Source organism: Hippopotamus amphibius, chromosome 9 (assembly GCF_030028045.1).
Source record: "Hippopotamus amphibius kiboko isolate mHipAmp2 chromosome 9, mHipAmp2.hap2, whole genome shotgun sequence".
In the NCBI taxonomy this organism is placed as follows: Eukaryota; Metazoa; Chordata; class Mammalia; order Artiodactyla; family Hippopotamidae; genus Hippopotamus; species Hippopotamus amphibius.
The window spans coordinates 88,423,126-88,437,920 of NC_080194.1; the positions used below are offsets into that span (position 1 = coordinate 88,423,126).

Here is a 14,795-nt window from a genome sequence, read left to right on the forward strand (position 1 = left end):
ATAATATCTTGAAGAGCAGCAGTCCCCAATCTTTTTGGCACCAGGGACCATTTTCATAGAAGACAATTTTTCCAAGGACCGGGGTGCAGGGTTGGAGGGGGACGGGGATGGTTTGGGGATGATTCAAGCGCATGACATTTATTGCGCACTTTATTTCTATTATTATTACATCAGCTCCAGATCATCAGGCATTACATCCTAGGGGTTGGGGACCCCTACTAAAGATAACACCCTGGCTTGAAAAGGGTACAGCAATTTAGGAAGGTCTGTCATCTGAACTCTTGGGGATTATGCCTCAGATTTATCAAGCTCTTGCATTAGAGGATTCTAGTTGCCTGATGCCAACTGAAAGGAGAACAGAATCTTGCCTCTACAACAACAGTTGGCAAACTTTTTCTGTCAAGCTCCATACAGAAATAGTTTAGACTTTGTGAGTCATCCTGCTTCTATGCAATGATTCATTTCTGCCACTGTAACATGAAAGCAGCAATAGATGACACAAAGTGAATGAGCACGGCTGTGTTTCAACAAAACTTTATTGACAAAAAAACTGAAAGACCACAGTTTGCCAAGCCGGCCCTAGAACACTGGGTCTGCCTCCTGCAAAGGTGTGGCTGCATCACCTGTAAGAACAGAGAGGAAAGTCCATCAAGCCCGTGCATCAGGTGTTGGCTCACTGCTGCACGTGTGTACATGAAATGTCTGAGCATGGCTTTCAGGAGAGGCTGGGAGTGCAGCTGGAGAGTAGCAGCCAACTCTCACCTTCCTCCCACTGTTTGGCAACTACTGTTATCTACCGGGAAGTACCTCACGGCTGTATCTCGCCAAGTACACAAACTGATGTCAGTCCCTTTGCGGAGGTGCCTCCCTGTTGCTTTAACAGCCCTGTGATGTGGACTATTAAGTAAGTGAATTTCATGTCAAAAACCAAGGAATAAAAAATAAACTTGGGTTAAAAAAAAAAATCAAAGGGCATCCGATACAAAGCACATGTGAAGCAAGAGCCAGGCCAGGAGGGCCCCAGGGGTTCTGAAGACTTGGAAACCGGCTCCAGCCCAGAACCCGGATGGCTGCCCCGACATGTTCTAAAACACCAAGCTGCAAAGAACTGGAATCATTCACAGTGTTGGAAAAAAGCAAGAGTTAATCCCCCCAAACCAATTTTCTGTCGTTCCTTGACTTTCCCAATTTGATTTGAATCCACTTAACATTAAAGTCACTCAGAATTCCCCCAAACCAGCATGAGAGTGTGAGGCACACCCCAGACAGGAAGTGACACCTACAGGCCTCGACACTCCTGCCGACAGGGTTATCCAACCAAGGCCAGTGTTGTTTGTCCTCATGGCTTAGGACTCTAATGTATCAAGGAGAAAAATACCCATTTTATCAGCCACTGCCAGCTGTGTTTCTTCTCTCAGCAACCTATTCATTGAGAAACGTTCCTTTGATAACATAACTATCGCTGAAAGCTGCTGCATATAGAAGGCTTCAGGGAAGAATGTCTCAAATCTTGGAGATTCTTAGGCATCTTAGGGATGCTCAGGGGAAAAAGCGCGTTTGGGCCCTGCCATCTGCGTTTGTAACAAGGGCCCGTGCTGATGCTCCCGCAGGTGGCCTTAAGATAACATTTCCAGGAGATGGCCTAGCTCATCTCACCTGGAGCTAACACCGCCGACCTTGGAATCTGGTGTTCCATCCATGTGCTGAAGGAAAAAGCCAACACAACTACACTTCTGCCACCAATAACATACAAATCAATAAGCCACACACAGAGTTGAGTTGACAATAAAAGAATAATTTAATATCCCGCAACCCCATCCCCCCCCCCCAAAGAAAACCCCAGTAGCCTAATCTTTATAAATTAGGCAGGCAACTCTACGGTACATCTGCTATGTATCAAGCACTGTGCTAGATACTGTATCGGTGATGATCAAACAGACACAGTCCCTGATTCTACCACTGGCCAGGAATAGTAAAGAAATTACCACTGGCACTCCGCAAATCAGCTATGTCTACAGAACAGACATAGCTGTGAGATCAGAACGGAGACACAGAAAGCTCCCAAAGGGATATAACTTATTCTCGGGTGTGAGACCTAGAAATAACAGGGATAAGGGAATGCACAGCAGCTCTCAACCTCAGACCCTCCCGATTCGGTCAGTAAAAGAAATATGGGAATCAGTCACTGGGCCTTAAAATTAAGAAATTAAAATCACAAAAAGTGCAGGTCAAAAAGACTAAAACAAAAAAGACCTATGAGCACCAGAGGACCGGAGGCACGGTTTTAGACACAACTGGAACTTAGGGACGTCCAACTGGATGTCACAAAGTACCCGTTCTCAGGCCTGACCTCTCACCTCTGCACTCCCAGCACATCCCTGCCTGAGACAACTCAAGGATGCTTGTGTTCTTGAGCTGTTCTGCGTGCACACGCATGTGTATAAGCCTGTGTAAGAGAAAGAGACAGACAGGCAAGACAGGAAGGAAATGATCCAGGGAGTGACTCAAGGCAAACAGCCTGACAGAACACTTGCCATAGTTTAGTGATTTTAAAAAACATCTTTCGAGGTGTGTAATGGGGCATCCCTCTGGCCTTTAGCCTCTCGCATCTTCTCTTCTGGTTCCAACCTCGCTCCCCGCTTTCCCTTTTGGGGAGATCCCCTCTCCACCCTAGAATCCTACCAAGGGAGTTGACCTGCTTCTGCCTGGTCAGCTACCAAGCATATAAATAAGTGAGAACCTGGAGGAACACATACATCTGGTTTTAGTTCCTAAGGTTAATACCGGCAGAAAAGAGCAACCACCTAGGCACCAGACACCGCTGTCAGAGCCTGAGGTCAAGGAGGCAACGGCCGCATTATGAAAGCAAGCTTACCTCCCTCCAGCGAGAGCAGCCCAGCCGACTCTTGGCCGGGCCTGGTTTTTTCCTTTACCCAAGGGCAGTATGGTTGCAACTTGATACAGCTGCAAGGCAAGTCCTGTTAAATAATCAACTGTGGTTTTAAATGAGCAAGCCCTCCATTTCAGCATGTGGCTCCAACACATAAAATCAAGGAGAAGATTTTCCCAAAGGCTGAGAGTTAAGCTACTTACTGACAGCTGGAAGCTTAATTACTGCTTTTCTTAGAGCATTAACTCCCACCAGCCAATGACTACACATTCTATTAGCCATGTAAATGAATGTGTCCAAACCGCCCAAAGAAATCGGCCTGAGCTGCAGGGAAATCAGGCAGTGGGATTAACGAGAAAAGCCACTTGGCCCTACCCCTCCTTTTTGCATTCTTCTCATTGGGATTTCAAAGAAATGTATGTTTCTCAATGGATGCTTGGACCAGCAAATGACCAAATTCCTAGCACCCAGAGACACTCCGAGTGGTTGTCTAAGCATTTCTGCTCAACCTTCCAGAACCTTCCAGGCCCCTTGGGAATGTCCACCTACATCCAGCACCTGCAGTCAAGCGTCCCCAGGCACATCCATCCTGTCTCTGCTTGCGCAGACCCCCCTGCCTGATTGCAGAGCAGCCAGCCTCAGAAAGGACACCCAAAAGCATTTACCCCTTAGTGCCTACAACTTACCACCACCTTCGTGGCAAACATGTACTTGTCCCGCAGCTGGAAGTCCCTCACTTCCTCCAGAATCACCTCCAGGTTCTCCCGGGACTGGAAGAAGTCTGTACTTCGGAAAACTGTGGAGTAGCCAGAGGGTTCGTGCCGTTCAACGTAGATGGTGTTTGGCTTGTCGTAGGGATCGATTCCCCTGGAAGAAAAAAATAAAAGGCGGTTGTCATCATCTCCATGTTGAGTCATTGGAGGGTGGAGGTCCTGCCATGCAGACCATCCACGAGAACTCAGGGCCACCATGTGATGCTCTCTGTGCCACAAACACATCCCTTTGGTGCCTCCTTGGCTCAGTAGAGAGAGGGGAACTGCCACTTGTGAAGTATTTTCTGCCAGTACCGTTGTTTACAGTGCAGCCTGGGTTTCGCTCCAGGCAAGCTTGGGCTGTGCTGGAGGAGAGGCAAAAGAAGGAAAAGTGAAAGACAAGTGTTTCAGAATCAGTAAGCAACGGCTGCTTGCATGAGGCTGTCAGCAAGTTTCCGGCCTCAAGCTGTGAACCTCAGAGGATTGAAGGAGAGTGTCCCCAGGATGCTACATTTTCAGAAGAACTGCTCCAGAGGAAACCACAGGAGGAACCAGCAACCCCCCTCTTCCTAATGGCCCTGCCCTTTCTCTGTCTGTCCCGTGAATCTGTGTAATCAGCATTCACCCTATCAGCGCAAATTCATCTCCCACGAGCCTCCTTCACAAACTCTTCCTCACACGTTCTCATCCCCTGGAAATCCTTCAGAAACACAGGGCTCACCTCTGCCTCTCTGCTTCTGTCCACACCATCCCCCTGTGCCTGGATGCCCTCTGCTTATCCTCTGAACTGCAGATCTAAATCCTACTCATCTTCTGAGATCAAGTGCAAGTCCTCTTCTTCCAGGAAGCCTTCCCCTGTGCCCTTCTCCCTTCACCAGCAATGCGTCTCTGCAGCACTCAATTCCAGGTCTCTTTTATGCATTTCAAACAAGGATAGCAAACTTCCTTGATTAAGTGGATTCTGGAATCAGTCTCCTCACTTTATACAGTGGTGCTCCTTACCCCACTGTATTATATCATTCACCACAACGTGTCTGTCTGAGCTTCCCAGACAGAGCACTGATTCCTTCAAAGGCCATGTCTTACCTTTCTTTTTATCCTACAGTGTTCCTAGCTGCATTGATCTTTGCTACATGGACCCGTGGACACAGGACAGAAGCTCTTCCAAACTGAAAACTGTATAGAGTGATCCGATCAAACTGCCTCAGAGCAGAATCTCTGCACTGGTGCATCCCCAAAGAAGGCCCCCAAGAGCAGCCGGGGAAGACAACTAACCTGCCTGAGGTTTCCTAACACGCACAAGGAACACCAAAGCCAGGCACACCATTTAGCAAACGGGAAAAACAGGTGGAAAAATCTGGAAGAGAGCTGCACAGTGAGGATGCAGTGATGACCCAAGGAGAAGCAGAAGGACTCACTAATGATTAATTCACACGAACTGTCGTGGTACGGTTCTGTAGGCACAATGGCTCTCGGGATAACGAAGGCAATGATAGGAAATTCCTTCAAACATCTGTTGTCAAGAGCAAGCTCTAAGACAGAAGGGATGGGAAGGAAAAGAAAAGAAAGGAGGGAGGAAGGGAAGACGACGAAAAGAAGGGAGATAAGAAAGAGAAAGACAAAAGAGCCTCTTTTTGCAGCAGGAGACTTGACTTTGGCCCTACAATCTGGAGTCTTGGTCCAACACTGCAGAAACCAGCCTGTCCCAGTGTGAGAAACCAATGTTCGTCATGAGATGCTCTGGGGTGTGCAGAGCAGGGGAGGGGTGGGGGAGGACATGTTCTCTTCTTTTCCACAATTAGAAGTACTGATTAAAGTACTTCCTCTACCCTAGAAGATATGCAAATTAACACCCGCTGGATATTTTTAACAAGGCAGAGAGGAAGGGGCCTTTATTCAGATATTTTGAGGCGGAGCTCACCTCTACTATTCCTTCGTAACCAAAAGCAGCAGCCAACAGCTAGAGCTGGAAAGAGCTGTGACTTTCCTCCCAATTCTCTTCCGTAATCCACATTTGAACCTCTGAGAGCTGCTCCCCTGACAAATTCTTGTACTTGGCAATCGCTAGCCTCCCACTTTCCAGGCTCACTGACACTGACTTCCTGTTCTCTTTACCCTCATTTAGAAATTCCAAGCCTTGCTCTGTCTCTGAGCAGTCACTGGTCCTCGCCTGGCCTCACCCGCCTCACTTACAGCCCTTCAGGGGTGCTCCACAGGGCATCCTTGAAACCCACCCCCATGGCTCATCCTCTGTCCTGTCTTGCCAATCTCCAGCTCTGGATAAAATCACTGGTTTTCCTCACCCCTGCTGCTCCCAGGCTGCCAAACATCGTTGAACAAAGTATGCCATTATCCTCTGAGAGGTTAGATTACATCTTCACGTATTATGGGGAATCCTACAAGAAATTCCCCAAATAGCCTGAAATTCCCTGACACCAGACATGTAATTATCTACAATAAGATAGGCCAGACCTTTCCTCTAAGATACTTATCTGCATATCTGCACAGAAGCAGAAGGTACAACACACAAATTCCCAAATGTGAAGCTTCTTTATTCAGTAATCTAGCTGGTTTGTCCTCTTAATATATGATTCTCACAACAGAAAAAAGGGCAATCTGTCCCTTTAAAGTTAAAAAAAAAAAGTTCTAATGGTATTCCCTGGGTAGAGGTTGTACTTGGACAAGATTGTGGTTATAATTTCTCTAAGATTCTACAACCTCTACCCAAGGAAAATAACAAAAGAGTCAGACACAGCTGCCCTCTGTATAAAAGTCCACTGGAGCCTGAAGATACTCAGCTGTGAGACCCCTCTCTGCTCCACCCTTCTTTACTGTCCTTAATTACTAAGGAAGCAACACAAACTCAAAGACATTCATCTTCAAACAGATGGCTAAAAGACATACAGACAGGATCTATATCTTGTGGGGCCACTACATTTAATGAGGACTAAAACTACATGTAAAAATCAAAAGACAAATGACAAACTGGGAAATATAAATACAAATGAACACACATATACAAGCTGTCTCATATCACAAAGGACCAAGCTCAAATATATAAAGAGCTCCTGGAAATCAACAATAAAGAGACGAACAATCCAATAGGACTGGGTGAAGGGCATGAACAGACATGTCCCCAAAAAAGAAATAAAAATGACCCTTAAGTTAAAAGATGTTCAAACTCATTCACAGTTAGAAAAATACAAATTAAAACTCTACTGAGATACTAACACATTGGCTGTGGGAAAAGGCACAATTCTATGTTGCTGAGAATGAGTGCAAAATTTGACACTTTCTATAGAAAATGTGGCAAAGTTACAATTTCAGTGCTTCATTCACTGGGGATATATCAGTGCAAAACTGACAAAAGTCCATGCCCTTGTGGAGTGTTTATTCTATTGAAGAAAGATAAATAATAAGCATAATAAGAGTATATTAGGATGTGATGAGTGCTATGCAAAATAGAACAGATCAGGCTAGAGCAGATTGGGAATGACAGGGGAACAGCTGCAATTTTAACAGGATCCTCAGGCTAGGCCTCACTTAGAAGGTGTTATTTGAGAAGACTTAAATGAGGTAAAGGAGCAAGCCATAAATTTATCTTTAATAAAAGCATTCTAGGTGGGGAAAATAGCAAGTGCAAAGGCCCTGTGGTAGGACTGTAGCTGGCATTTGAGAAAAATGATGATGCACACTGAAGGGTTCAAAGCAGAAGAACAAGATGACCTGACCTGTTTTTAACAGGATCAGTAGGGCCATGCTCTGAGAATCAGTTGTAGAAGCACAAGAGTAGAAGAAGGACAAGAGTAAAAGTAGAAAAACCAGTTCGATGATTAATGATTGACAGCAGAGGCTTGGAGTAAAGCAGTAGCTGAGTAGTGGATCCTGGGTATGTACTGAAGGTAGAGCCGAAAGGATTTCCTGATGGACTGAATGTGAAGCACGAAACAAACATGGAATCAGTGGTGACTCAGAGTTTTTGACCTGAGCAACTAGAACTGAAATGGGGAAGATTACGGGTAGAGCTGACTCAGGGTGGTGAAGATCAAGAGGTATCAAGTTTGGCAGGTGCGAATGGTTTGACTTTTTCCCACTGACTTGCCAAGTCCACTCCTGGGAATCTGCTCTACACATCTGTCTACATAGGTACAAATTCAAGATCATATACAACATTCCTGTAACAGGAAAAGATCAAAAACGACTAAGACCAGAAACAACTGTGCTTCTTAAAGGGTAGCCCTATTAATTTCACTTTCCTTCTCAAAAACCTACAATGGCTCCCCACTGCTTTCAGAATTCAGCCCAGATTCCTTTATCAAGCATGGCAGATTCTGATACCAACATCCCTTTCCAAACTTCACCCAATATGCTGCCCAAGGATTAGACTCAGGGTTCTGCACCCAAGCACCACAATGCCTCATCTCTGCTTTGGGCCACTCTGCTCCCATCTGGAATTCCCATCCTGCACACCTCCATGCAGCCATGCCCTCCCTGGTGTGCACATCCCGGATCAACAGTAACCTCCTCTGTGGAGTGGCTTATGATCAATCTAGAAGGAGCATGGTCCTCCTCTGGCTTCTCCTGCTGTGTTCGTGGGATTTCATGCTTCTTTCATGATACATATATTACACACACAAAATGTCTTTTCTTCTCTCCTAAACTGCACTCTCCTTAAAAACTATATCCATCAATTATTCAACTTCTTACACCCTAAAGCATCTGGCGTGTTTTGTATTCAGCAGACATTCCCAAAAAAAATACGTTATGAATGAACAAATGAATGAATTGTAAAGAACAATCCCCACTTCTGATATGATGCTCTAAAAATGAAGGTCTTTTAGAAACTCTAATACATGCAGAAGCTTCAAGATTCCCCTCAATTCCCTGACGGACTGAAAAATGCAAAACTCCGTCACTCCTCTCACAAGGTACCTTCCTTCCTCGCCCCACCTGGTGAGTCTGTTCTACCAGCAGCTCTAATTCTGGGGTCTGGAATGTGTATTTCCTGAACCAGATGCTTCACATTTCAGGGGAGGGCAGATGTGCCCTACAGGAAAGACCCAGAACTGAAGCAAGGAGATTATGTAACTCCAATCTCTTAGATGGCACAACTTACCAAGAAACGGACTTCACGTGTTCCTGAATCATGATCCAGGTCTGGCCAAAGTCATCTGACTTCCACAGCTGCAAAGAGCAAAGCGACAAGGCATCAGGATGCAAGAGGCACGATGGAAGGTCCCTGAATGGCATTGGCCAGCACACACCCATGGAAACCCCACCCTCAACAATGTGAAGACAGGCGGGGAGATCACCCTGACTGGCCTAGTCACCCCACGTGCCAACAAGGGCGGAGAAGGCAGGCCAGATCACCTTTACTTTCTTCTCCATAGTTACTAAGGTCTCAATACCTTAGGACTGGAAGGAAGGAAAAACGACCGTGACTTGTCTTCCTTTTACGGATTACCAGAAATTATATTTTACTCAAGACTGACCCTCAAGTGGTGGCTAAAACAAAAGGATTATACCTAGCACTTCTCGCCTGGGAAACAGTGTCCTTAAACACTCATGATGGGCCACAACGATGACAGATGAATGGAGAGGACTCTGGCTTAGTGCAGAGTCAGAGCTCCAAAGGGAACCACCTGAACACACAGGGTGTGGCCATGAGTAGCTGATCTGCTGATCTTCGCCAAAGCCCCTCAACTTCCAAAGACAAAACCTCAGGGTTCCTGTGGCCCTAGGGACCAGGGAGTAAGAAATAGGAGACCAAAAATAACAATAATCCACCTACACTGGTAAGCTGACCCAGCCCATACTTTGGTTACTCCCTAAGGCAAGTGAAGATAAACAGGTCGTGTTTTGGTTAAACAACCTGCAAAGAAAAAGAATCGGTCCAAAGTTCCTCTGAGCAAAGCCAATCAAAACTCATCATGAAGCCCAATCCCACAGGGCCAACAGGTTTCACAGGATTATGCCAGATCAATACTCTTGACTTGGCAAGTTTCAGCCTTGAGATAGACACTTACTTGGGCTCTCTTCCCCTCTCTCACCTTTCCTGCTAATCCGAGTTAAAAGAGGAAAATGCACACATTTATATTATATGGACGTATACATACACACACACACAGGAAGAATATTTAAGTTAATGGTAACATGAAATAGATGGTAGGCAAGGGCAGTATGTTTAAGGTGGAGGATGGGAAAGGTAGAACAGAAATTCGACGAGAGGTCCCAGCACAGCTCAGATGCCAGCCTTCTGTTCCTGGCTCTCTGCTTCAATTCCAGAGCCCCAATATGCCCTCATGACTAACAGAGGTGCCCCTGAAGCGAGAAGGGCCTGATGTGTAACTAACGGGGCCCACTGGAGCTGGGTGTTGCTCCCTGGCTGGGATGCAGACCCAGGGTGCCAGGGAGGTATATTTTTCCACAGCTGTGGGAAGTGAAATAGTAGATACAAAGGCTTGGCCTGAGAGAGGAGCAGGGAGGGGCCGGGGGAGGTCACTCGAAGGACAGGCGATCCACGGGGGCAGAACAGAAACCTCGAGGAGGCCCCCCGAATGTGTTCCGGAAGCTCTCTTACCTGCTTGTTGGGGTGAGACCTGTCAAAGCCCAGGAGGAGGTTGGAGGCCTTGCTGTGCAGGAGGAGGTCGGCTGCCCGGAAGGGGATGGAGAAGCCTTGGATGGTGTTGCAGAAGTCAAATGTGGTCCAGAGGTACTGGGCATAAGCGTCTGCGAAGATGTACTGCAAGGGAAAGGGGGCTAGCTCAGAGCAGGGCCTGGCCGGGACCCCAACACCCCTTCCCCAGCAGAGTTTGAGTGCCGGCGCGTGCAGGGACCAGGGGCCGGCGCCCTTGCACACGGCTTTCTCGCCATCTCCTGGCAACGAAGAGACTCCAGCGTGTACCACACAAGGCTCCGTGAGGAAGGGGTGTGGATGGGCTGTGGTGAAGCCAGACAGCGCTCTTGTTTACCCAGGTAATGAAGCTAGACAAGCCTTTCTGTTTTTCCTTTCAACTGACTTGGCCTTTCTCACTCCCTGGGGGAGGTCACCCGGTCACAATCAGAGGGGGGCTCTAGGAAGCTGGACAGAGGCCTGCTCTCCAGACTGGCTGCACACGGATGGGCCTGTTCACTGTCCGTGCATCCTCCGACCCGCCTTTCTAGGAAGACCCCTGACATCACACCCACCAGGAAGCTTAGCTTCCCCTTCTTGCCCCTGCTCAAGGTGGTAGGGCAGCTCTGAGGACCCAGCTGCCACTGGGGCTGGCAGACTCACGCTGGGGCACAGTGGGCTAGCAGGGGCCCCACCTCACTTTGCTTCTGCATGGGTGAGTGACTCTGAACAAGTCAGGCTGCAGAGTAGCTGCCAGCCTGAAGAGTTCTCAAGGGGAAAGGATGGAAGCCATTCCACTGAACAAATGCGCACTGAACGTTCACCATGGACCAGATGCCAGGGGGGAGGGCAGAGAAAACAGAGGATCCCTCCTCTTAAGTACCTTCCAGTCTAATGTGGGAGAAAGACATGTCCATGGCCAACTACAATTCAAGGAAAAATGAGATAAGCTGGGAAACCATGGACAGTGTCCCATGAGAGCACGGACCATAGATTAAGTCCAGTTTCGGAGATCGGATATGACCCCATGAAATATTTGGGCCTTGAGGGCAGACAAGATTTCCACAGGGAAGGAACACACCAAGTTGAGGGCAGTTTGAGTTTGGGAACAAAAGGGGAGGGAAAAAAAAAAAAAAGCATGGGTTTGATGATACAGTCTTGGGGCCTGAGGGAAACATCAGGAAATATGGCTGGAAAGCCCAGGTGGTGGCAGGACTTGTGTGCACACAGAGAGCTGAAGGATGGCCCCTGCTCCCAGGAGCACAGGGAGGCTCAGAGGACAACTGTGAACCAGAGCTAGAGCCAGGGGGGACCCAGCACCACAAACCCTCAGCCCGACAGCCTAGAAATCAACACTGCAAAGGAATCAGTCCAAGGACACTTTCCCTAATTGATTCCACCTGCTCCACACCCAGCCTCAGCTCGGAACCCTTCCAGCGCAGACAGGCTAGGCCTGCAGGAACACCGTGCACTTGTCTGCACGTTGCTTTCATACACTCCTGCTCCTCATCCTTCCCGCGCTCTCCCCACCTCCAGACTGTAAACTTCCCAGGCACGTGCTTCATGTGTTCTCTCTCCTGCTTCCTCCTCAGGATCTAATGTAGAACTCCCAACTCCGGAAAAGCCTAATTAAATTTAGCTCTAAAGGGCAGTAAATGTTGTGAAAGCAAAAACCACCAGAACGAAAGCAAAGCGATAAAAACAATTATGAGCCTAAGAGGACCATCATAACTTGGGGCACAAAAGTGTCCCCTGGAAATAACACAGCCCATCTTCCTGCTCTGAAACTGTCTTAGTTACTGGGGGAGGGAATGTTCTCTCCGTTTGAAAAGTTTTCTCCAGAAACACCCATCCCATGGCTGCCCGCAGTTTCACATTTGAGGACCTAGAAATCACGTGCCCGACCACAGAAGGTATGATGTTCCTGACAACAGCTACAATTTTCTTTTTCCTTCTGGCCGTGCTGTGCAGCACGTGGGACCTTAGCTCCCCGATCAGGGATCAAACCCGTGCCCCCTACATTGGAAGAGAGTCTGAACCACTGGACCTGCTGGTTAAGACCAGGGAAGTCCAATAGCTACAATTTTTCAAGAGCGCTTAGTATGCGACAGGCACTGGGCTGAACGTTTGCACACCTTGCCTCTCTTCTGTTTTTTTGGCTGTGCTGGGTCTTCATTGCTACATGCAGACAGTTGCAGTGAGCAGGAGCTACTCTTTGTTGCTATGCGTGGGCTTTCTCATTGCAGTGGCTTCTCTTGTTATGGAGCACGCGCTCCAGGCAGGCGGGCTTCAGTAGCTGTGGCACATGGGCTCAGTAGTGGTGGCTCACGAGCTCTAGAGTGCAGGCTCAGTAGCTGTGGCGCACGGGCTTAGTTGCTCTGCGGCATGTGGGATCTTCCCAGCCCAGGGATCTGTGGAGGTTGGGAAACCTGACCACACATCCAAAGAGCCCAGACATGTCCGGACACTGCTGACTGATCTCGGGTGCACTGTGAGTCTGGAGGAACCGCCAGGTGGCTAGAGCCACACACTGGTCCAGGCGGCAGCACACAGGGGACCACGAAGAAGGAAGTGGGACAGCGGGCTGATTCGAAAATAGACCCAAACTCCCACATGACCCCACAGCCGCTCCATTTGCCTAAGTAGCACCTTCTTTCCCCTCCCGCAGGCCCGACTTCCATGTGGTCCCTCCAGCCCCAACGTCCCCCCGACCTCCATGTGGCCCTTTCATGACATCTTAACCTTCTGAGCAGCTGCTAACAGTCATTTCCAGCATTTCCAAGCGCCCTCCTTGGCAGCCGCGCTAACATCTGTGCACACAGGTGATTTGCCTGGGCCCAGCCCCTTGGTGTGGAGGACAAAGCACTCCGCCTTGGGGGATGTTTCTCAGGAAGTGGTAGGTCTAGTGGGGCAATTTGCCTTCCAAGGGACAAAGGCAAAAGTAACAAGTCTTCAGCACAATAAGAGTCACTTCCTTCCTGAGAAGTCTGAGGAGGGGTAACAGACTCCTCGGGGGAATTAGAAGCCCAACAGGAAGCATCGCTAACCTCACTCAGCCTGCTCCAGGCCCCAGGTCCAACGGTCACCAAGCTCTCCAAGAAGGCATCCCTCTGCATCCTGCCACCAACACCAAACCATCCCCAACTCAGCCCTGAGAAATCTAAGCAGCCCTACACTTCAAGGTGACAGCACGGAGACCACGGGCCCGCCACTCCCACCTCACCTGCAGCAGCACCTACAGCTCCTTTATCGCAACCATTCCCTGGTTCTCCTTCCTTCTTGCCCCAATGCCCTGGCCCCTGCCCCCTGCCCTGCTCCTTCTTCTGCTCCAAAAGCTCCAGATCCTCTCCCTGCACTCACCTGCACCCCCCCCCCCCCCCCCCCCCGCCAACCTCGCAAGCCCAAAACATCATCTTTCCTGTCTTCTGACTCTTCCGACAGGCGGGCTTAGCAGCTGCTCACCACAACCCACGACAAGCAGGAAGGGAGACGGAGCCTGCTTACAGACACCTGTGCCCTGCGGTCAGGGGTGAGGAGGGGACGAGATGGGGCTGAAAGGGACAACAGGGCAGTTTCAAGGCCACAGCTTCAGCAACAGTTAACTTTGGGACAATGTATAATAATAATGATGATGATAGATAGATAGATAGACAGGCACAATCTGACACAGAGACTAACCCAAGTGCTGTTTTATTCTTGAGAGGCAGGGGGCACACAGATGGAGATGCAGGGCTCTTCAATCACTCGAGGGCCTGGGAGCCCCCAGTACCAGGCCTGCCAGTGCAGGGCAGCATGGAGGGCGTGCAGTGGGCCTGCTGTCCTGATGACAAAGCCAATTCCCTCCAACACCGTTCTGTGCCTTTCTTCACAGCGGGAAAAACTGCTCAGTCACCCTGGAGTTAGGTTAGAGGGGAGTTTGCATAACTGCCCCTCCACTTTGAGACCATCGGTCAGGGCTGATATTAACTAGTAGGTACCAGCAGTAACTCTTCTAGTTGTTTAAAATAACATTTGCTTCTGTTACTACATAGCCGGTTTAAACCCACGAGTGGCCCCTCCTAAAGCCCCAGCGGCCTGGCCCCCTCCCCAGGACCTGCCTGCAATCCAGCAGCTGAGAGGTTAAGGCCTGCCTCAGCAGGGTGGCCTTCGGGGACCCAGCTCCCTCCAGACCTGGTCTGTTCTGATTGGTCAGTGCCATTCCAGTGGCTAAATATTTTGAATACAGCCCCTGCTAATAGACCACAGGCAACTTGAGAAGCCTGCACTGAGGCGGGCAGGGAGGGGGCGAGCCAGTCCCAGGACCCTGTGGATTTCTCTCTCTCCTTCCTTTCTGGATGAGGAAAGAGCAGCAGCTACCCGTCCCTTCGCTTTTGCTGCTAAGGAGCTAATTTTCCAGCATCCTTAGAAGCAGCTGTCCTATCCTGGAAATGAGCTAGAGATCATGAGAGTGGGGAAGAAAGCAACCAGATACGACTCTCTGAGCTAAAGCTACCTAACCAGTGGGAAAGTCCTGCAGGCTGCCTGATCCCTGCACCCCTGC

General features: G+C 48.9%; 1 protein-coding gene across 3 annotated transcripts in view; it reads right to left on the minus strand.

Moving 5' to 3' along the window:
• Window positions 1-14,795, minus strand: part of SORL1 (sortilin related receptor 1) — a 162,717-nt gene that overhangs the window by 121,768 nt on the left and 26,154 nt on the right. For all 3 annotated transcript variants that reach the window (XM_057748986.1, XM_057748987.1, XM_057748988.1), the window contains exons 4-6: window positions 10,223-10,384; window positions 8,759-8,826; window positions 3,577-3,757 (exon numbers count right to left, since the gene is read on the minus strand). In XM_057748986.1, coding sequence (XP_057604969.1) covers window positions 3,577-3,757; window positions 8,759-8,826; window positions 10,223-10,384 — 411 coding nt within the window. The remainder of the gene's footprint in view (window positions 1-3,576; window positions 3,758-8,758; window positions 8,827-10,222; window positions 10,385-14,795) is intronic.